The sequence below is a fragment of the Juglans regia genome, chromosome 5 (genome assembly GCF_001411555.2).
Source record: "Juglans regia cultivar Chandler chromosome 5, Walnut 2.0, whole genome shotgun sequence".
NCBI lineage: Eukaryota > Viridiplantae > Streptophyta > Magnoliopsida > Fagales > Juglandaceae > Juglans > Juglans regia.
The window spans coordinates 4,253,291-4,275,757 of NC_049905.1; the positions used below are offsets into that span (position 1 = coordinate 4,253,291).

Consider the following 22,467-nt stretch of genomic DNA (forward strand, 5'->3'; position numbering starts at 1 on the left):
TTGCATATCAAAAGCACTTTTGATTTTTGTAGAATTTCTAATCTTTATGCACAACTAATACATGTTCCTCATAAACCCCTCGCTTCAATGCTTGGAAATCTTATTGTCAACTTCTCTTTGGATAGCCTCACAACCATCTCAATCTTGTATGCAATACCATATGGACTTGGTGCTGCGGCAAGGTTTGATCAATCACACATAAGCTATTTATTAGTGCATGTTATAGGTGTCTATTGTAGTTTAAATTGCACAAATAATAATTTTTCTTGTTTTTGGTTTAGCACCAGAGTTTCAAATTAACTAGGAGCAGGGAACCCCATAAGTTGCTCGTGTTGCTCTCTTTGTTGTGTTGTTTCTTGCAATCATAAAGACAAGTATAGTAAGCACAACCGTTATTGCCAACTGACATGTTTTTTGTTACACTTTCAGCAATGTGAAAGAAGTTGTAGACCATGTAACAACCATAGCTCTTTTAATTTCTTTGTCAATTATACTGGATAGCTTACAAGGGGTACTCTCAGGTTGAAAACCTCTCTTTTCTGTGTGACCAGGAAAAAATAACCGATATGGTATAACTAAGGCCTTTTGCAAAAACATTTTATTTTTCTTAAGAAAACCAGCTTTCTTTTCTTATTAGAGAGAACCATCTTATTGATTCCAAAGCATTATCAAAATCGAGATCACTGCAATAATCCCTATTTAGGAGTGTTGAAAGTGTTTGATCAAATGATCTGTCAATAGTAATAAATAGTAATGAAAAAATAGTGAATAATTTGTAAATAGTAGTGAACTATTTATGAATAATATTGAATAATATACTTCACTTACCAAACACAGTCATAGGATTTTACGCATTTATATTTTCATTTCTTGGATTTTCAATTTCATTAAGTTGATTCTTGGATTTGACTACTTTTCCAAGTTAAAACATCCGTCAGATTTTCATTAATAAATTTAGCAAAAATACAACGTGGCATTCCACATTTTCAAAAAATATTAAAAAAATGCTTAAGTTTTTCTAAAACATAAAATTAAAAAAAAAAAAGAGAAAAAATTAAAAAATAAATACAAAAAACTAAGAAAAGAAATCTAACAAAATATATAGTTTTGAAAATTAACAATTTGAAAAACACAAAATAATTTGAAAACAAATATGAGGGCAACGTGAGTTCGTTGCCCCCAGTTCTTAGTATAATTTTTTTTTTTTAAATGAATTTAGATTTTTATGTAATTTCAATGTTTTAAACTATTTTATTATTTGTAGTCACTTAGCATTCAACATAAATTCTTAAAAGTTAGCTCAAGTGATAAATGTCTTGGTTTTGATAGTATGTCTCCTAAAAAACTTACGGTTTGAATCTTCTTGGGTGTCAACAATCTTTATAGACTATCAAACTGAGAGATTTCTCCATTGAATTATTTGAGTTGTACTTGAGAAAAATTCATTGTCGAGAGCCTGCGCACCTCCAGAATTAGTTAGGATTCTGTTTTCAAACACCCGGTGCCAATAAAAAAAATTCAAGCATTCAAACACAGTGGCATGCCATGTTGGATTCTATTAGATTATTCAACAGAAATTTGATTGAGAGATCTAATTGATAAAATTGTAATATTCAAAGAGTAAATTAGTAAAATTAAAAGCCCAATGAGTAAATAGGGAATTGTTTAAAATCATGGACTGTTTTGATATTTGACCCAAAAATAGTATCATGTTCTTAACCTAGGAGGGTCGGTGACGGCAAGAATGGTGGGCTTAAAAAAATAAAAACAGAAGCCAAACTGTAATTTCTGATTTATACTCTTTCTTAGATGCAATCAAAACACCAACACCACATGCACATAAACAATTTTACCAAAAGGATGAAGACGCCGTCGTTGAGGTTGCCGTAGAGTCTGTAACTATGATTTATGCAAGCTTTTAAATCATGGAAAATACAAGTCATAATGATAATACATTAGAAATAGAGTTCGATTAATTCAGCCAGGGCATAATACATCATCACATCATCTGGTCACACAATTGGCATTCAATTTTTATTATCAGTTAAATCCATTCCAAAGTCATCAAGCACGATCCTACTAATAAGAAAAATAAATCCTCAACATTAATATAAAGCATTTATCCCTACCAAAAGGAGTTCCAAATCCTCTTCTTGGAATCTATTAAATTTCAACCTTCAATTTCTCCAAAACTAGACGACTTGTCCTTGAGGTAAAAGCATAAAAATATAGAAAATCCTAGAGCATGATCAACATCCATCAAAACCTCCTCAGATAACGATCCATAAACCTGCCAGAAGGGCACTCATATGCCAGATGCCCCCGTCCACCATAGTTGTGACAGATCATCATGGGGCCCATGCAATCCCTGCTCATATGACCTAGCTGCTGGCAGTTCTTGCATACAACATCGCAGTAACCGCCGTTACAAACACCACCACTGCACTCTCCGATAACATTGGATTTTGGGCACTGTCTAGCCATATGTCTAGCTAAATTACACAAGTTTGCAGATTGGCTCGTTTGGACAATCCCATGCCAAGTGACCTATCTTCCTACAATTGTTACACGCATTCTCATTTGTACAGTCAACTGCAATGTGGCCCTACTTATAACAGTTGTTGCACAACCTCAAGTCCCCAGGTGGTAGTGCGGGAGCCGTGCACCCTCTAGCACAATGCCCTGCCTTACCATAAGTGTGACAGATGCCCTCATTTGGACAATTGCTGGCCATGTGGCCAGGTTCTCGACAGTTCTAACATAGTGACTTTGTACTGCATTCTGAAGCAATTTGCCTGAACATAATCATATGCCAATATTGAATGGAAAGTCCCATTAAAATAAATGAAAAACATAAGAAATGCTATCAACACCATTGGAAGAGGCATATAAGGTCCTGCTCTCGTTTAGCTAGAAAAAATGAAAGTCTTAAGAAGTCAAAGCTCCACTTCTGGACCATCCAAACCATGCAAAAATTTATGTTTTCATCCTTTGAGGATCCCATTATTTTGCACTGAGATTGGTCTAAGCTTAAGGTAAATATAATCATATGTAGGTTGGGTCTGCAGCAAATTAGAAAAGTTAGGAAAATCTTAATGACTGAGCTTTTTTTCTTACACACCACAACCTTGTTAGTGCCTAGGGTCACCCCCTTCCTTTTCAGACACTAACGATACAATAGACATAAGACACAAAAGGGAAGTGATAGTGTTGGCTGCAATTGACGAGAGGGTGTCGAGCCAAAAGTCTCCATTGTTTATTAAGTTGATGAGGGAGAGGTAGATGTGAAAATGAAGTGGAACGGAGGCAGAGATAAGGTGGCAGAGACAACATTCTGATGGGTGTGGTGAAAAAAATTTGTTACTGGTACCACAATCAAGGCAACTCTATGTTTGCATCATAAATTGATTGACGCCACTGTTATGCAGTGACAGTGGCATTGGTTTAAGGGTGAGAATGGAGCAAATAATGTGTTGATAAAGATAATGAAAAATTGAGTAATTTTAGAAGTAGCACTAGAACCTCAACACAGTGCATGGGATGGAATAACTACTCGTTAGTAGTGGTTATGATAAGGTAAGATTTTGGTTTACGGTAGTTATGGAGGCTGTAATAGCAACTGCAGAAATGTGGTTAAATTGTAGGTGGAGGTGACATTGTGAGATGTGGTGAAAAAGTCAAAATTACAGATATAAGGATTTGCACTTTTGAACTAAAAGCATAAACTGGCTAATCTATATTCTATGACATACACTTTGGGAAGTCTTTAAAAACTAAGTGAGACAATGAAAAGAGCAACACCTTTAAGTATGTACACGCAATTTAATTTCGATGAACATGTGTTCTAATTAGAAAACACTGTAAAAAAAAGTTTTCTCACTCAGACAGGCCACAATTATGACAAATTGCCACATTAGGGCATTCTCTAGCAAAATGACTTGGACGTTTGCAATTCTTACAAAGATTGTCGCGGCTGGAAGCAAAACCAAATAAAGTAAACATTATGCTGAAAATAATGGATGGTAAATTCTACTTCCAATATCAAATTTCTATCACTTTCTTTCATTTTTGAAAAAAAAAAAAGAATTTAGCAAAGCATGACATCATAAATAAATACTGATTTCAGAAAAAAAGAAGCCCACGGAATATTAATCTATTAGTGTGTTCTTAGTGAGAGTAAGAACAAAATTGCCTCGGGCCCATGGTGGTGGGGGTGGAGAGAGAGAGGGGCCAATAGATGACAAAAATTTACATCAATTTTAAATGTGCCAAAAGTTTTAACCTCTAAAAGGTCAAAAGTGACCCCTATCCTTTTCCCTATATAAAGAAATTGATCAACTACAAACCATAAAAATTCCAGATAACAAGTTAGTATCCTAAACAAGTTATTGTCAAAATAACCAATACATTATCAAATAACAATGTCCAAAAATACTGCATTCAAAAAATAAAATTACATCACTCAAACATTGAATATATGTAAAGAAAAAAGTGACAAAGACATATAATCATACATTAAAAATCATTGTTTACAGAGCACAAATTTTTGGGAGAAAGGGGAGGAAGGCTTTCTACCGCTTAGATTACCTTATAATATTTCCAAATAATAGTGCTAAAAACAAAGCAAATCCAAAAATCAGTCTTCCTTAGCACAAATAGGATGATGATTACATCCAGAGACTATCTCTAGTGAAACATAAGAGTTTACTTTTCCCACCCTAGTCCACATCTTATGCAAATAAATAAATAATATATAATCAGAAAACCTGAAACCCCGACAATGATCTCTTTTGTAAGGTGCATCGCGATAGGAATAGCGATCAGAACAGATCTTATGATCCAATGGGCTTCGGCTCCTGCTCCTGCTCCTGCTCCCACTGCCTGAATTCATTTTTAATATTCTCCTCAACAACAACCACCACTGATATGAAAAAACGCAACTAGCACAACACCACACAGCCGTTGCCTTCCCCCTGTCCAAATAACAACCACACATCCAAGATCATTTCCATGTCCCCAAAACAAACCACCTACTTTCATCTTCAAAATAGATAACACCAAACCCCAACAGCAAACATATAATTTTCAACCAGCAACCATCTCATATCACAACCCCAACAGCTATATCAATGTATGCAGCACTCAGACATTGATAACTCAGTTCCACAACCACACCCTTCAATGGAAATTTAAGCATCCCTTGCAAACAGTCAACAACCCTAATTCAACACTAGGAATATAGATCAACTAGATTCAGATCCAGCTTCTTTCTTCTTCTTCTTCTTCTTTTTTTATACTTAATAGGTAAATTTTATTTATACGAATGAAATAGGCATCGCCCATGTACACATGAAATATACAAAAGAACACCTAAATACATTCTCTAGGGTCGATATATTTAAGCATAATGATTGAAAACCAAAGCAATAATGTGTGTACAAAAAAATTCTGAAGCTCTGCCATTGTGTGCTCCCTATTTTCAAAGCACCGCTTATTCTTTTCAGATCTATATACTTATGAAATCATCTAAACCAGATGAAGATCGTACAAGCAATGGATAAGAGAAAAATGGAGAAAAGATTAAGAGGGTGGGACAAATTCATTATTTGACACAAGGGAGATCATTTTCAAACAAATACATCACCATGGTTTTGGTTTTGAAAAACTGGACCATTGAGGAAAAAGTTAGAGGTCAAGATTAGCCATAACAAAGTATAATTTCAAATAATACATTGAAAGCAAAGGGAAACGAGGATAATAATACTTGAACTGGAAATCATAAACAAATAAAGAACTCCCAAATTCCACGACCCACAACTACCATCAGACAGGAACACAACACTAGAACCCAATTTCCAACCACACAACAGATCAACCACAACAACAACAAACAACATCCAATCTCAAACACATCATATACCTAAGCAAGAAAAATAAAAAATACATGCAAGAATTTACCAAAATGAGGAAAAAAACATTGAAGGAACAAAATGAAAATTGATACCTGGTAAAGAAAAGAGCTCACTGAGATAATAGAGAGTAGAGACCTTCAGCTAAATGAGATGTCCGTCTTCGAGGACAGGATAAGAGCAAGATGGTCGGCATGACGTTGCCGTGAATGGTTGGTTTCGTATGGCCAGGGATTGGCTCTTTTAGCCTCTAAATTAGGGTTTGTGAACTTGTGAGCGAACATATCGGAGCTTCAGTTTGGGAGCTGGGCCTTGGGTTTTTTTTTTTTTTTTAATTCTAATGAAGTTGGCTCGTGAGTGTCATTTAATGGGATTTCTTTTTATTTTCTATTTAATTTAGAAAGTTTAATTATTTTTTTTCTGTTTTTTAATTCTTTTATAATTACATGAAATACAATTTATCAGATGATAGGAACATAACCTCAAATGTCACCTCAAAATAAATAATAACTCTCCTTACACGAATAAGTATGAAATGTAAAAAAAAACACATACTTACATTCATTACTAAGTATTCATATAAGATAATACAGCCACTTTAACACAGTTATGTATCTCTTTTATATCAACTCTTACAAAATTACTCAATAAAGCATCATTTGCTAATGATAGTTTGAATAGTGAGATAAGATGAAATGAAATAGTTTTAGATGAGCGAATAAAATATTATTAGAATATTATTTTTTTAATATTATTGTTATTTTGATATTTGAAAATGTTGAATTGTTTATTATATTCTGTGTAGAAATTTGAAAAAGTTGTAATGATGAGATGAGATGAGTTGAGATGGTTTCTGTATTCAAATGAGTTGCCACTTGATTGAAATCCCTCGACATATTGTATCTTCCAAGCAGCTGGGCCTCTTGTGAATAACGTAATGTCCTTCACCATATGTCCATAGTTAAATTTTCCTCCACTTTATTCACAACATCAACTCTATTTTTGCATCATCTCCCAAAATAACATTATACAGTCCCAAATTCCTACAAAGCAAATAAGTATTTAGTGTTGCCCTTACTTCTGCTGCAATGGAATCTGTAGAAAACTCAACAAGTGCTCTCATTGTTGCCAACACTTCCCCTTCTGAATTTCTGATCACCACCCCAATCCCATCCTTTTGTGCTTCTTTTCCACAGCTACATCCTAACTTGCCTTTATCCATGTAGATATTAGTGGCAACCAACATTGTTGCTTATATGAAGTGATACTATTAGGCTGCACCTTCTCAACTATGGCATTCTGAAACTCCTGCAAATGCATCATTGCTTGTGTAACTAATGCAGTAGGATGAAGAAAACACTTTTCATACATAACAGAATTTCACCTTAGCCATTTTTTTTCTCATAATATAGTTATCTCATCAAATTGTTGTTGGTCAACTTTGCTATTCATTTGCTCTAGCAGAGTTATAAAATTCCTCTCCCAACTTTCCATTTTCTAAATGATTCGACTCCACACATCACCTACAATTACATAATTCCACAAAGTATGTACTGTAAAAATACATGAAAATACATACTAGAAATCAGAATCTAAGATAGCAATGCTGAAAACGAAAATGGTGAAAATATACCTGCGGAAGCCATGTTTGCAGAATGCATATAGACAGATCTTCTCCTCCTTGCTCCTCACAAATTATCAGCTATCAATGGGGCAAGCCAATTGACATATGGAGAGGAGGAGGGACCTAGCCTCTTATAAATGAAAACTAATGGAGTCCACCCATTAAGGACTCAAATTAATATGGGTCTATAAAAATTTCATAATCAAGACACTTGGTTTTCCAGGCCTACATACGTAATTATACCACAATATAAATAGGATATAATCCTATATTACTAAGGTGCAACAAACCCCAAATGATCACTCAACTTAGTGGGTTAAAACAAAATAGCATTGTGAGCTATATATATATGTCTAACCCGTTTTATAAAATGTGCAATCAAATGAAGCCCATATTTAAAAATATTCTAACACTCTCCCACTTGGGCAAACATTGATTGCTATAAAATAAAACTTGTTTTAAAAAATTAAAAAAAAAATGACTTTCGGGTTAGACTACATAAGTGGCCACACAAATACATAGCTCAAATGATAGCACCTTAGAAAACACGATCCGGTCCAACAAGAATATCAACATCGAATATGGAAATCGTTACACCACTTAAACGATGTAAGACCACTCCACAGCTACAAATGCTAATATCCTTATCGACATGGATCTCCATCATCCGACCAATGTGGTAGTATGTAGTATGAACTTAGCACCAATGTGATCAAAAGCTGTGATAATTCATATCAGTCCTCATAATGCTTCAAAATGAAGCCATGTCTCTAAAAGAGACTCATCTTATGTCTTTTGCCCATATATCTCGAGATCATAATGATATTATAATAAAAGACATAAGCCAAATGCATGCACAAAAAACTTAGTGTATGAATAGGGGAGATTTATTATTATTGGAAAGGGGCTGCACCCTAAAACAAATGGGTTACCTACGTACCCTGTAAAGGGATCAAGCCAAAACGTAGTTCTTTTTACATAAGTAACTCCCACTAACCAAAAACATCAAAAGTTTCCACAATACCCATATTAGTAACATGTGTTTTAAAAACTTTAGGAGCGAGTCTCTTAGTCAAAGGATCTGCAATCATCGCCTCTGTATTAATATGCTCTATCTTTGTCTGCCCTTCTTTAATTCTATCTCTGACCACCAAATACTTGATGTCAATGTGCTTGAATCCACTAGAACTTTTATTATTCTTTGAAAAGAATACCGCTGCATTATTTTCACAATAAATAGTAATTGGCCTCGAGATGGAATCAACAACTTTTAGTTCAGAAATAAAGTTCCTTAACCAAACAGCTTGGATAGTAGCTCCATAACACGCCACAAATTCAGCTTGCATAGTAGAAGATGCCACCAGAGTTTGCTTAACACTCTTCCAAGAAATAGCACCCCCAGCTAGCATAAAAACATAACCTAAGATCGATTTCAAATCATCTTGACATCCAGCAAAATCAGAATCTGAGTAGCCTACCACCTCAAGGTGATTTGAACGCTGGAATGTGAGCATGTAACCTTCAGTTTTCTTCAAGTATCTCATAACTTTCTTAGCTGCTTTCCAATGCTCTTGTCCTGGATTCGACTGAAACCTGCTAAGAACACTAACTGCATAGGCAATATCTGGTCTAGTGCAAACTTGAGCATACATCAAACTCCCCACAGCACTAGCATATGGTATGTTCTTTACAGATTCTCTTTCAAGTTCATTCTTGGGACATTGAGTTTTGTTGAACTTATCTCCTTTTATGATTGGTACATCACCAGGTGCACAGTTATGCATTTCAAATCTTTGCAGTACACGCCGTATATAAGCTTTCTGAGAAAGCCCCAACAAACCACGAGCTCTATCACGACATATTTCAATGCCAAGCACAAAAGAAGCTTCTCCCAGATCTTTCATCTCAAAATTAGCAGATAACATTTTCTTTGTTTCATGAAGTAGTCCCAAGTCACTGCTGGCAAGCAAAATGTCATCTACGTACAGAATAAGAAAAATAAAGTTTCTCCCACTGGTCTTGCGATATATACACTGGTCCACTGTATTTTCAACAAAACCAAGCGAAGTTACAACCTCATCAAATTTCAAATACCACTGTCGAGACACTTGCTTCAGGCCATATAAGGATTTATTTAACTTACAAACCAAGTTTTCTTTTCCCTTCTCAACAAAACCTTCAGATTGTCTCATATAAACTTTTTCATAAAGATCTCCATTCAAAAATACTGTCTTTACATCCATTTGATGAAGCTCCAAATCATAGTGTGCCACGAGTGCCGGGATAATTCTAAAAGAATCTCTAGACGAAACTGGTGAAAATGTTTCATTATAGTCAATCTTGCCTTCTTTCGTTCAACATTCCCTTTCGAGTCTAATTTACTTTTGAAAATCCATTTGTTGTCAATAGCTTTAGCATCTGGAGGAAGTTCAACAAGTTCCCAGACTCTATTCTTTTCCATAGAATTCATTTCATCTTCCATAGCACTTAACCACTTATCTGACTCAGAACATGTCAAGGCTTGCTTAAAAGTAACATGATCAATTACATGCCCAATATTAAAATCACTTTCTAACAAATAGACAATATAATCATTAGGCAATGCTGACCTTCTTTCTCTTTGAGATCTTCTGACTTGTGGCTCAGAAACTGACTCTACCATTGTTGGAATTTCTTCTTGTTGTTCAGGTTCTTCACTAACAATCTCAATTTGCGGAGAAACAGCTCTTTCCTGTACAACAGGAACTGGAATAACAATTGGATTAGGATCATCAAATAACTCCTTCAATACAGAACTCCTACTGACACCAACATCATTTTCCAAAAATTTTGCAGTAATGGACTCAACAATTCTGGTGCCACGATTAGGACAATAGAACTTATATCTTTTTGATCTATCTGAGTACCCAATAAAATAACCAGGAGTAGATTTTGGGTCTAGTTTCTTTTCAAGAGGATTATAAATCCTAACATCAGCTGGACATCCCCAAACTCTGAAATGAGCCAAACTTGGCTTACGGCCTGTCTACAATTCAAAAGGGGTTTTTGAAACAGCTTTACTGGGAACCCTGTTTAAAATGTACATAGTAGTTTTCAAAGCTTCACCCCATAGATATTCTGGCAAATTTGTTCTGCTCATCATACTCCTAACCATGTCCTTTAGAGTCCGATTTCGTCTTTCAGAGACACCATTCTGCTCGGGTGTTCCTGACATAGTGTATTGAGGCACTATTCCACACCCTTGTAAAAAATTTGCAAAATCGCCCATATTTTGACCAGACTCATCATACTTGCCATAATACTCGCCGCCTCGGTCAGATCTTACAACTTTAATACTTTTCCCACATTGATTTTCTACTTCCATTTTGAATATCTTAAATTTCTCAAGAGCTAGAGATTTGTCATTAATCAGGTAAACATATTCATAGCGTGAGAAATTATCAATGAAAGTTATGAAGTACTTATTCCCACATATGGTAGAAGATAAAGGTCCACTAATGTCGGCATGTATTAATTCCAAAATACCGTCACTCCTAGTAGAACCCTTTCTTGTGGATTTAGTCAGCTTTTCTCTTATACAGTCCACACATGTGTTAAAATCTGTTAAATCAAGAGAGGGAAGTATTTCAACTTTTACCAATCTCTCCATTCTTTCCTTTGAAATATGTCCTAATCTCTTATGCCATAATATAGAAGATGATTCACGGATTAAAGACCTTTTCTTCGCTACATTGGTAACACAAGAGATTTCACCAAAAGAAGCCAAAGTCATTCTATATAAACCATCACACAAAAGACCATTTCCAACCAAACGAGAATCATAGAACAATTCAACTTTTCCATTGCCAAACTTAAAAGAAAAACCAGATTCATCAAGTTTTGATATAGAAATCAAATTTCGTCTCATTGACGGTACAAAAATTGTGTTCTCCAAAACAAGAGAAAAACCAGACTCCAAAGACAACTTTACTACTCCTATAAACTCGACTTTCACTTGAACTCCATTCCCAACGCATAAGTTTACTTCATTCTCACTTTGCCTCTGTTTGCTTACGAACCCCTGCAAGGAATTCACAATATGAATACTTGCACCTGAGTCTATCCACCAAGAATTTAAAGGCACATCTACTAAAGAAGACTAAAAACAAACTAAGGCCAATAGGGTACCTGTCGAGTTCTTCTTCTTCTTCTCCAACCAAACTTTAAACTTAAAACAATCATTTTGCCAATGACCCTTCTTCTTACAAAACTTGCACTGATCATTTTTCTTCACAGTTTCTTTAGGACCACCAGAAGTCTGACCTTCAAACCTTTTACTGTGCTGATTTCGGTGTAACTTATTTCCCTTGTTGAACTTAGACATATGATGATGAAAGGACCCATTGTTCTGTTGTGGTTGAAAAGCTAATTGCACAGTTTCAACAGTCTCATGACGCATCCTACACTCCTCTTGGGCACATACTACTATCAAATCATTTAAATCTCATTTATCTCGCTGAGCATTGTAAGCTACCTTTAGCTGATTAAACTGGCTAGGAAGACTATTAAGAACATGATAAACCAGAAAAGGTTCAGCAATGAGAATTTTGAGGGCTTCTAGCTTAGAGGTTATATGTATCATTTTCATAATATACTCCCTAACTCCACTAGAACCATCATATTTCATACTCATCAGTCTATCCATCAGGTCTCCAGTTTCAGCTTTATTGGATTCAACAAACCTTTGTCCTATGGCACCCAAAAATTGCTTAGCATTATCATTGTCTGGAATAGCTCCCATAATGGAATCTGATATAGAACGCTTGATAATCTTTAGACAAAGTCTGTTTGCCCTATCCCACTCTTGATATTCAGCCACATATTCGGCAATGCTCTTATCAGTAGGTTTTGAAGGTTGGTCTTCTAGGACAAAATCCAATCCCAAAAGACCAAAAGCAATTTCTACGTCTCGTTTCCATCTCACATAATTATTCTCAGTCAAAGTTTCAATAGCAGATAATTGACTTGAAATAGAGGAGGCACTCAAAACTGTGGAAACATGAAATAATACATTTTATTTAATTATCATCCAAACAGATAGCATGCAGTCAATAGATGATATCAAATCTATCTAATTAATATGAGCTATTAATTAGACAATCCATAATTAAGCTCGGAACCATATGAGCTTCATTACAGTAAGAGCCTTGGTGCATCATTGTAAAGTCACATTTGAGCTAACTAAACAACATGCTATAAGGTACTCTTAAAATATATCACAAAACTAAATAATAAAATCACATCAGTTTCAAAATACCATCACCTTTAGGCAGAAGGAAATTTCTAGACTAATATAATCTCATTAACTAATTCACACCATTTTCTAAAATATCACACACAATAACATCTTTGGACAAGATATTATGTGCAATAAATTAGAAAACAAAGATATCCCTTTTTTTTTGTTTTTTTTAAATATCAATGAGTGTGCCACTTTGGCGGCTACCACCCACAAATATTTCAAAAAATTTATTTAAAGGAATAATAAGGATAATCTAAATGCCCATGAATTACAATCGCAAAATGATAATAATAATCATCAACTTGATACAATCAAAATTAGAATTCAAATGTGATTGTGATACTAAAACAGTGTGAATAGATCAAATATATAAGATAACAAATATGTCTAAAATTAAATATGAATTTGGAAAGCATATATATGCAAAATACTTATAACAAGTCACAAAATTAACACGCATCCAAAACATGTTGAGAGAGAGAGTACACATATGCACAGATCATATAAGATATTGACTATTCACCACAAAAAATATTATAAAATTCAGTACACTGTAACCCACAGAAAAATGTGTAAATAACATTCAAAAATATAAAACAGTGTCTTATGATGTTACAAAAATTTTCAAAAAATATATATAGATTTAATAGGGCGAGTACATAAATACTGGAAAAAGAAAACCAGAAAAAACACTGTTCATTGTGCTACACGCGCCGCACGCGCCACCTGTTGCGCGTGGGCAACGTTCTGGCTGGAGGTGAATTCATCTTCAACCTCCAGCCGAGTCTGCAAGCGGGTCTGAAAACCGGGTCTACGAGTTTTTAAATGGATTTTTCTCAATTTCTTGCAATTCTTGGATCAAAAACTAAAATTAATTTAGGGAAAACAATATATAGTGGCCGAAAAATACATATATGGTGTTTTAAAACAATGGGTATCTATATTTAAGAAAGATTAATCAAATTTTGAAATGGGTATTAAACCTAGTTTTGTAAAAACTCAAAACCGAAACAAAGCATCGATTAAACACATCTAAAACAAGTAAATAGCATTCCAAAAAATCGATCTTGGTAAGAGTTTGATCAATCGATTATGTAATATGATTTTCTTGCCCAAAAAATGGTTCCGAAAATTAAAACAAAAATATAAATGGTAAAACCATAATAGTAAAGTTGCGGAAGCAATGAAGAGAAAATAGAAACCCAACCAGATTGAAGATTTACAGCAAATAAATCCTACACATTTCATTTTGAGAGATCGATTTGCATAAAGAAAATAAAACCGAAAACAGAACAACAAAAACTGCATCATCGCATTCTTAACGAGAGATTCTAATCCTAGCATGGTGGCTCTAATACCAAATGTAAAAATACACGAAAATACTTGCTAGAAATCAGAATCTAAGATAGCAATGCTGAAAACGAAAATAGTGAAAATATACCTGCGGAAGCCATGTTTGCAGAATGCATATAGACAGATCTTCTCCTCCTTGCTCCTCACAAATTATCAGCTATCAATAGGGCAAGCAATGGACATATGGAGAGGAGGAGGGACCTAGCCTCTTATAAATGAAAACTAATGGAGTCCACTCATTAAGGACTCAAATTAATATGGGTCTATAAAAATTTCATAATCAAGACCCTTGGTTTTCCAGGCCTACATACGTAATTATACCACAATATAAATAGGATATAATCCTATATTACTAAGGTGCAACAAACCCCAAATGATCACTCAACTTAGTGGGTTAAAACAAAATATCATTGTCAGCTATATATATATATGTCTAACTTGTTTTATAAAATGTGCAATCAAATGAAGCCCATATTTAAAAATATTCTAACATGTACCACATCTTCAGAATCCAATCCATGGATAGGACATAGATTAGAGTCAATCACATTTTTTAAGACTAAATTTGTTCTAGTTGGCAATCCATTATGACGTGCCTTTCATATAAGCACCTTAACCATCATGGGAGTAGATAAATTCCATAACCTCTTTTGGAAAGTCTCTCCAGATAATCTACTTGAGGATTCTCCATATCTTTTATCAATCAGTGTTTTTTGTATGTCATAACCAGAAAGTCTCTTCAAGCAATCTACTTGAGTATTCTCCATATCTTTTATCAATCAATGTTTTTTGTATGTGATAACCACTTTTAACAGAGTAAATACTAGAGTTTGTATACTGCCAAATATGCTTATCTTCTCAGTTTATCATACTTAAAGGAACTTGCAATATAACTTCTACATCCACACCTGTAAAATTTGCCCTTATAGTTTATGCATTCTATCTCCAATTTTTAACATCAATCAAATCATTCACCTTTGTTGAGAGGGGAAGTATAGTAGCTAGGGATTGGGTTGGATAAGTCATAGGTTTGGGAAGCCACTTGTCATTCCATACGAGAATAGATATGAATAAGTAGGTGTATAACGAGTCCAGTTTTGGAGAAATTTTGAAACCAAATTAACATATACTGATTTTTAAAATTTAAAAATCGATATAAACCGATTCATCAATGAAATCAAAATTTATTAGAATAAGAATGAACTTGATCCGCAGATCTAGGATAGGAATTTTTGGATAAAGATTTATTTAATTTTTATCAAAACTTGAAGATTTTAAATGCTAAACATAAATACATTAAAGTGAGATCTACAATATTTATTATTATCCATATAAAATTTTGGACACCATTAAATTAAGTAAAAGTAAAAATTATAAAGTCCACATGATTGTCTATCTCTTCTCTATTTAAAACTTTTAAGTTCGGACAACAACTTGAAAAATATTTTCTCGTAATTATTCACTAAGATGATAAGTAATTTTTCACTAATTTTGAGTACGACACAACTTTTATACCACTAATTAACATAACAAATTAAGAATATTTTTATTAAAAAATTAAATTTATAAGTCGATATAGATACATACTTAAGTGACATAATTTAATTTTTTTAAAAAAATTATAAATTATAAATTATAAATCGAATCTTACCATTTAAATAATGTTAACGGTATAATCTACGTACCGACATAACAATTTAGAGCAGTGTTATCTATAAGTTTCATATCCTACACACCCACTTAAAAACATCTCATTTTATTTTTTTTTATCTTATTTTACTTACAAATATGTCTGGAATCATTTTCATTACCTGAGTAAAAAAAGTAAAATGATATATTTTTAAATAAGTGTGCAGAGTGTGAGACTTATATCTATAATTTTTCAACAATTTAATAACTCATTTTGATATGGATTAGTAATGAGCATATTATCTATACAATCATGGATTCTTTGGAGTGGGTCACAAACAATCATCGGGAACATGGGTATCAATGATGAAGAACGTAGTATATGTTTTGGGTTCAAAATGCTAAGGGAGTAAGTGCACAGTAGAGGTTTTGCCAAATGAGTTATCGGGTACAAAGCATCATCATCTGCAAGCCTCTCCGAACCACCGTCCGCAGTCGTTGCTTATCTCTTCCGCCCCGCTTCACTCCCAGGTCCTAATCTATACCCTGCAAATACATACGAACTCTGCTGCGTCTCCCACAAATTCTCTCTGCTTTTTTCTGCTTTTTTTTTTCACGCGCACACACAGACAGACAGACTGTTTTCTTTCATGTAATCGCTGTGTTTAAGGTATATATTGTTATTTTTTCCTTTCTTTTGGGTAGGGTTTTTTTTCCTTGTGGTAGTTATAGGAATCGAATTGGAATGGACGGAAATGGTATTTCCGTGGCGTCTGAGGTGCTAGTCGGTGACCGTGAGCTGCTGGACAAGAAAATCGCTGCAATACGAAGTGGGGGTCCTCAAAAAATGCAGGTTATCTGCTGCATTATATTGTTCTTCTCGATATTTCTCTTGCTTATTGTCAGGGTTTCAAGGGAGATTAATCCTACATCGTGAAACAAGTTATGTGCTCTTGATATGATGTAGTTGGATCGATGATTCTAACCAAAGAATGCCCAACTTATACTAGAGAATCTATTCACATTTAGTGTAGCCTTGCATCAATTATATTCTATATCAACTTCTGTTACAGAATTAATTCCATGAGGCCAAACTGAGGGTTCGCACTACTTAATAACCAAACAAGGCAAAAAGGAAAAAAAAAACTTCAGTCCATTTCTGTTTTTTTCTAATCGTATGATGTGACTTGTGTGATCCTTGGTGTCTATGGCTAGTGGTAATTTGGTGCTACTATGAGCTCACGCCCTGGTTTCAAATGCTACACTTGGAAAAAAAAAATGAAATGGGAAAATAATATATGATGTGTGCATAAATTTGTCTTAGTGAGATTGGATCTCGATTTTCTCCGAGTTCTGGATTTCACTTCTTTCATTTAATCTCAAATGCTAAGGATGATCACACCTGACGCTCAGAAATTGTTATGTTTATTTTCCTTCTCGTTCCCTTTATAATTATTGTAAATAGAGAAGGGAAGAAATGGATTGATGTAGGACTTCTTTATTTTTGTGGAAGTGGAGAAAAAAAGAGGATTATTCAATTGTGCATTCCTTTTGAATAAATTTTGGAATGGATATTCTAAGTTACCTCCTTGAGGAATATTTTCAATATCAGGTGATTGTAGATTTTGATCGCACATTAACCAGGTATTCGATCAATGGCCAACCTGGGCAAAGTAAGTCTTTTCAGCAACATGTTGTCTTTAATTTTTTTCTCCTTATGATTTTTTTTATAGGATTTGCTTTCAGTTTTCTCTAATAACATGTGTAGGCAGTCATGGCCTCTTGCAACAGGGGAATCCAGAATATGATGCCAAGAGGCAGCAATTATATGAATATTATCATCCATTAGAGTTCTCCCCAAAAATTCCAATTGAAGAGAAAACAAAGCTCATGGAGGAGTGGTATGTGAAATCAACGACCGTGCTGCCTTCATGTTGATCAAATATGCTTTGATATAGCCTCAATTGTAGCTTTTAAGCATCTAAATGAGATAAATCAATTATTCATCTGTGTTCCTTGGAAGGTATGCTGCTGTAAGTGGCTAATGAATAAAACTTGTTGTACCATTTGTACAGGTGGGGAAAAACTCATGCTCTTCTCATTGAGGGAGGCCTTACATATGATGCGATAAAGCAATCCGTTGCTAATGCCACGATTGCTTTTAGGGAGGGTGTTGCTGAACTGTTTGAGTATTTGGAGGTAACTCTAATCTTATTCAATCTCTTTTTTATATTAGCACGACTTTGGCACATGGATAGTTGTTTAACAAGCAATCCAATGAGGAGATTGATCTTCTGGTTTTGTTTCTACTTTATATAGTACTAGCTGGTATTGAGAGTTGCATTATCTTGGCTATTTGTTATCCAAACCATTCTGCTAATCTTGCATATGTTACTTTCTCTTATTTTTGCAGGAAAGAGACATTCCCGTTCTTATATTTTCTGCAGGGCTTGCAGATATCATAGAGGAGGTTAGTTAAACAAAATTTTCTTTTTCTAGTTGCCATTTTCTGCACATATAGCATTATTCATCAACTTTAATTCTGATCTGCATCCTTTTTTCATGCCCGTGTCTTTCTTCCCACTGTACTAGGTCCTGAGGCAGAAACTTCACAGATCTTTTAAAAATGTTAAGATTGTCTCAAACCGAATGGTATTTGACAGCGATGGTTGCCTTGTCTCTTTTAAAGGTATCCTTTAATGCTTCGCACCTAAAAGACTATCATAATATATGTAATGAGTGTGATCCACTGCATGCACATATGTAAAGTTGACATGCATCGGGAGTTCCTATGCCATTGCAGTATAATTGGCTTGCAACGGTATTTATAAACTTTTTCATGAGGCAGCAGATGTTATTTCTTTTGTAGAAAATTGGTCTATTTGACAAAACTGACACACAATAGAGCTCACATTTAATCTGTGATAAGTTTTTCTGGGAGTAATATAGAAAGTTTTTTGATAGGTAAATACAACAGTTAAGGGGAGTAATATTGAAAGTTAAATGGATAATGAATCTTTACTTTTGAGTCTACTTTCAGACAGCCTAAAAAGTAAAATATAGTTTCTTGTAGGATGAAGAGAGTGATGAGTTTCTTTATGATGAATTTGTGTATAGTTTTGAATGCAAGGTCTGTTTCTATTTTTCCTTGGTAAACTTTTTACAGGAAAGACAATTCATAGCCTTAATAAAAACGAGCATGCTCTTGATATGGCTGCTCCTTTACATGAGCAATTGGGTGATGCTGATGGGCCAAATAACAACAATGCCTTGGTGAAGAAGAGGACCAACGTGCTGCTTCTTGGTGATCACATAGGAGACTTGGGGATGTCTGATGGTTTAAACTATGAGACACGAATATCCGTGGGTTTTCTGTAAGTTTTAAAACTTGCTCAACTCCATCGACCAGATATATATTATATCACCTGGATAGATTTTGAAGTTACGTCCGTCTTTTTAAGCCCTTTTAGACATGCATGCTTTCTTCTATCTATGTTCACTCTAAAGTTCATTGGTTTTAAGTAGACTATTATCTATGGAGTTTTGTCTACTTGTACTTAGATGCTCATTTTCAGCATCATATCCAACCTCTCCACCGAATCAACAGAATGCAAAATGGTTGTGGGTTCTTTCTTTTCATTTGTCATGATTTGAAACACATTTTGAGTAATGTTCTGTCAACCTCTCCTCTGAATCAACAGTTTTTGAGTGACTAATGTCTATCAATCATAATTGTAAAGGCATATAGAATGCAAAATGCTTCCTAGTATCTTGACTACACACTCTTAGAAAATCTCAAACATGTTCAATTTCCCAAATCCTTGTAAAAGACATTGAAACCACCAAAACAAATATGAGCTATATCAAAATGAAATTTCTTTTACCTGTAAAAAAAATGAGGTATGTCACTCATTTACTCAAAATGATAATAACAAATTACTTTGGTTGCTATGATGTTTCAAAGAAAGGGCATGAGAACCAATGATGTCATTCATATTTTACCTATAAAAAAAAATGATGTCATTCATATTTGTGTTGCGGAGGTGACCCAACAGGGCCTAGGTTCGGTATCACAGTGATCAAAAGTGGAGTGGAAAGGTAATTCAATTACTTGATGATATTAGTGCAATCCAAGAAACTGGAAGGAGAGAATGAGATAGGGATTGCTCACATTGTCATTTGAGTTTAGCCAACAAATCAGCTGCATGCAACTCTCTGTTAGAATATCTAATTACAAGGAGGGAGTTCTGGGTTTAACAATGAATCTCATCGTTGACCGAATTTTGAAGAACGATCACATATAGAGCTGCGTAGTTCATGTAGGACACAAACCAACAAGGCAGGCGTGCAGTTCATATATACAAATCAAAAGGAAAAAATGTGAAGGCAGAAATGTCCAAGTTTTAAGGTAAGAATGGTAGCAAGCCTGATGAAAATAGATTGTTCATGGAAGCGTTTTCATGCTGTAGAGATTGCAATTGGTCCAACAGCCCAAGATAAGGATTGTGGAATGCTTTACAACCAGCAGGTTAGTAAGGATGTTAGTAAGGATGGACAATATAACATATTCTCTGCAATCATGAAAGAGAGAGCAATTGATTCTTCAAATAATGAGCAAAAGATTCTCCAAAAAGAGATGTCTATGTTACAGATTAGCACAAGGGATTCATTAAGTGGTTTTTGAGATTGGTGCATCCCTAACGATTGGCAAGTTGGAACTTGTATGGATATTAATATAACTGTGTGGAGTGTGAGAGCTGATGAATGAAATGGATCATTGATTTGTTTCTGCAGGAAGGTAAGATGGAAGGTGTAGCTGTATGGTCATTTCATAGGCAAACGGAAATTTCACTTGTTTTAAATGAAATTTTTGTAGCGCTATTAATGTTGCACAGCCATGCTAAAGCATCAAATACTACTAAAAACAGGGAAGTTCTTTTTTTTTTGTTGACTTTTAATGGCTAGACTGAGGCTTCTTTTACTTGTGCATTTCCTCTGTTTACTATTTAATTGTGTAATCAGCTATAGTCCTAGAAGGTTATAGTTTGTAATTTGATCTAGTTACCAATCCCTGTAAAATTCCGTTTCAGGAATGACAATGTTGAGAACTCTCTTGATAGCTACAGGAAGTCCTTTGATATCGTTTACCTGGTGAGTTGAATGCCTCTTGCTATACAAAATGTCTTGGTTTGTCTATTTCCTTGTTCTGACTATTTAGGTAATCACTTCATCTGACTATTTTTTCTAAGTGATTTAATGAGAGAGCTTACTAAATTAAGCAATTAAAGATTTAATGAGAGATCTTATCTAGACTTAAAATTTAGCAACATAAATGCGGTGGTATGGCTTCATCCTTTGGTAGTCTTCTTGACCATGCCGCATTGGAGTCATGAATAAGTATTATACTGTTAATTTCAGCTTCTCATCTTACTTGCAGAATGACACACCCATGTGGGGAGTAGTCGAGCTTGTTTCTCAGCTATGTTAGACTCCGACGTGATTGACTGCCAGCTAACCTATCAGCTTTGTTTATTTGGAGGTGATTATGAAAATTCACCGGAGGCATATTCCTTACCAGGACAAGCTATGCTAACGTTAATATTTATTTATTCTTTGATGAATAAATTCTTCATTTAATGGCCTTTATTTATTTTTACTAGAATGGTATTGGCTGTTGAAATATGTCTACTTGAACGTTTTCTAATCTCTGATTTTGGTTTTATTAGTGTACAACCTCTACACCCAAAGATATTGCATGTCTATGGTCCTCGTTTCGGGCTCCAGTGGCTACCTCCGCAGTGATTTCATGGCTTCAAGCTAGAAAATATTGGCATGGCTGCTGTTTATCTAGGAAGCTCCATGCCCATTTTTTACCGTGGAGGATGCTATAAAGATGGGTAGTTTTATGAGGTGGGCAGGAATTACGGTGACTATTAGAAGATAAATCATCCAATTGTAGGCTCGTGCAAACAAGCCTTCTCAGTTAGTGGCCCATGATTGTTGTTAAAATCTATCAGATTCTCATCAGCTTCTTTAACATGCAGCACCACCATCTAAATTTACTTCCCCATTTTCTTCTCTCGTTTTTGTTTCTTTTTTCCCCCACAGACTGCTGATTTGTTGCATGCATTCTTCGTTCACAAAGTGGTTTTTAGATTTTTCTCTAGTTTCTGTCAATAAAAAATCCGGCCATGAAAAAAACTCACATGGAGGGCTAAGCCTGGCAACCATGGATGACACAGTGTTTTTGGGCTGTATAGAAAGTCGAACGTTCAAATTAGACTTTTAAAGTTTACAAGGAGCAATAGTTTACAAATCAAGGAAATTAGCAGTGTGAATAAACACTAATTTACATTCCCTGTCAGATATGGGAGAAAAAACATCAAAAAGAGTCCCCCCCCCTCCCCCAAGCCACTAACCTAAACTGTCACCACAAGTAAACATGCAAAAGACATGGTGAGTATAACAGTTTCTGCAATTTATAAAGTTCTCATGTCACCTATGTAACCATTATTGCCGTCCCTTGTATATCGCCTGTTGACTCCGAAATCGGAGATTCAACCATTGGCTGCAAGAACCGGGAATGGTATAACTCGATTTGTAGCCTGCGATTTAGGGGGTATTGCAGCCAAGAAGCTCTTAATATATTCCTTGCATGATTTACACACAAC

At 34.8% G+C, this 22,467-nt stretch overlaps 2 protein-coding genes and 1 pseudogene across 3 annotated transcripts; 1 reads left to right on the top strand and 2 right to left on the bottom strand.

Moving 5' to 3' along the window:
- Positions 1–1,993: 1,993 nt before the first annotated feature.
- LOC109010603 lies at positions 1,994–4,891 on the bottom strand (annotated as a pseudogene).
- Positions 4,892–12,016: 7,125 nt separating this feature from the next.
- LOC118348407 lies at positions 12,017–14,934 on the bottom strand. Its single transcript, XM_035690008.1, has 2 exons — positions 14,844–14,934; positions 12,017–12,561 (listed from the first exon to the last, which is right to left on the bottom strand). Exons 1-2 carry the CDS (start codon positions 14,932–14,934, stop codon positions 12,017–12,019), a joined length of 636 nt encoding a protein of 211 aa, XP_035545901.1.
- Positions 14,935–16,131: 1,197 nt separating this feature from the next.
- Positions 16,132–21,996, top strand: LOC109019929 (7-methylguanosine phosphate-specific 5'-nucleotidase A-like). 2 transcript variants are annotated; one of them, XR_002000847.2, is made up of 11 exons: positions 16,133–16,327; positions 16,502–16,649; positions 17,409–17,469; positions 17,565–17,697; positions 17,872–17,995; positions 18,210–18,266; positions 18,389–18,485; positions 18,963–19,170; positions 20,887–20,947; positions 21,234–21,335; positions 21,523–21,996. XR_002000847.2 is itself a non-coding variant. In XM_019002319.2 (10 exons), the coding sequence occupies exons 1-10, from the start codon at positions 16,233–16,235 to the stop codon at positions 21,282–21,284; spliced, it is 1,035 nt and encodes a 344-aa protein (XP_018857864.1). In that variant the 5' UTR covers positions 16,132–16,232; the 3' UTR covers positions 21,285–21,521. The 2 variants fall into 2 exon arrangements, 1 of the variants encoding a protein (XP_018857864.1); XM_019002319.2 differs by lacking the exon at positions 21,523–21,996 and having other exon boundaries at positions 16,132–16,327; positions 21,234–21,521.
- Positions 21,997–22,467: the final 471 nt, after the last annotated feature.

Coding starts and splice junctions, on each gene's coding strand:
- LOC118348407 (XM_035690008.1), bottom strand. CDS start 14,934: ATGGAGAATACTCAAGTAGATTGCTTGAAGAGACTTTCTGGTTATGAC. Junction 12,562..14,843: donor AAGATATGGAGAATCCTCAA/GTAGATTATCTG, acceptor ATGTTTCCACAG/TTTTGAGTGCCTCCTCTATT.
- LOC109019929 (XM_019002319.2), top strand. CDS start 16,233: ATGAGTTATCGGGTACAAAGCATCATCATCTGCAAGCCTCTCCGAACC. Junction 17,996..18,209: donor AACTGTTTGAGTATTTGGAG/GTAACTCTAATC, acceptor TTATTTTTGCAG/GAAAGAGACATTCCCGTTCT. Junction 18,486..18,962: donor TTGCCTTGTCTCTTTTAAAG/GTATCCTTTAAT, acceptor AACTTTTTACAG/GAAAGACAATTCATAGCCTT.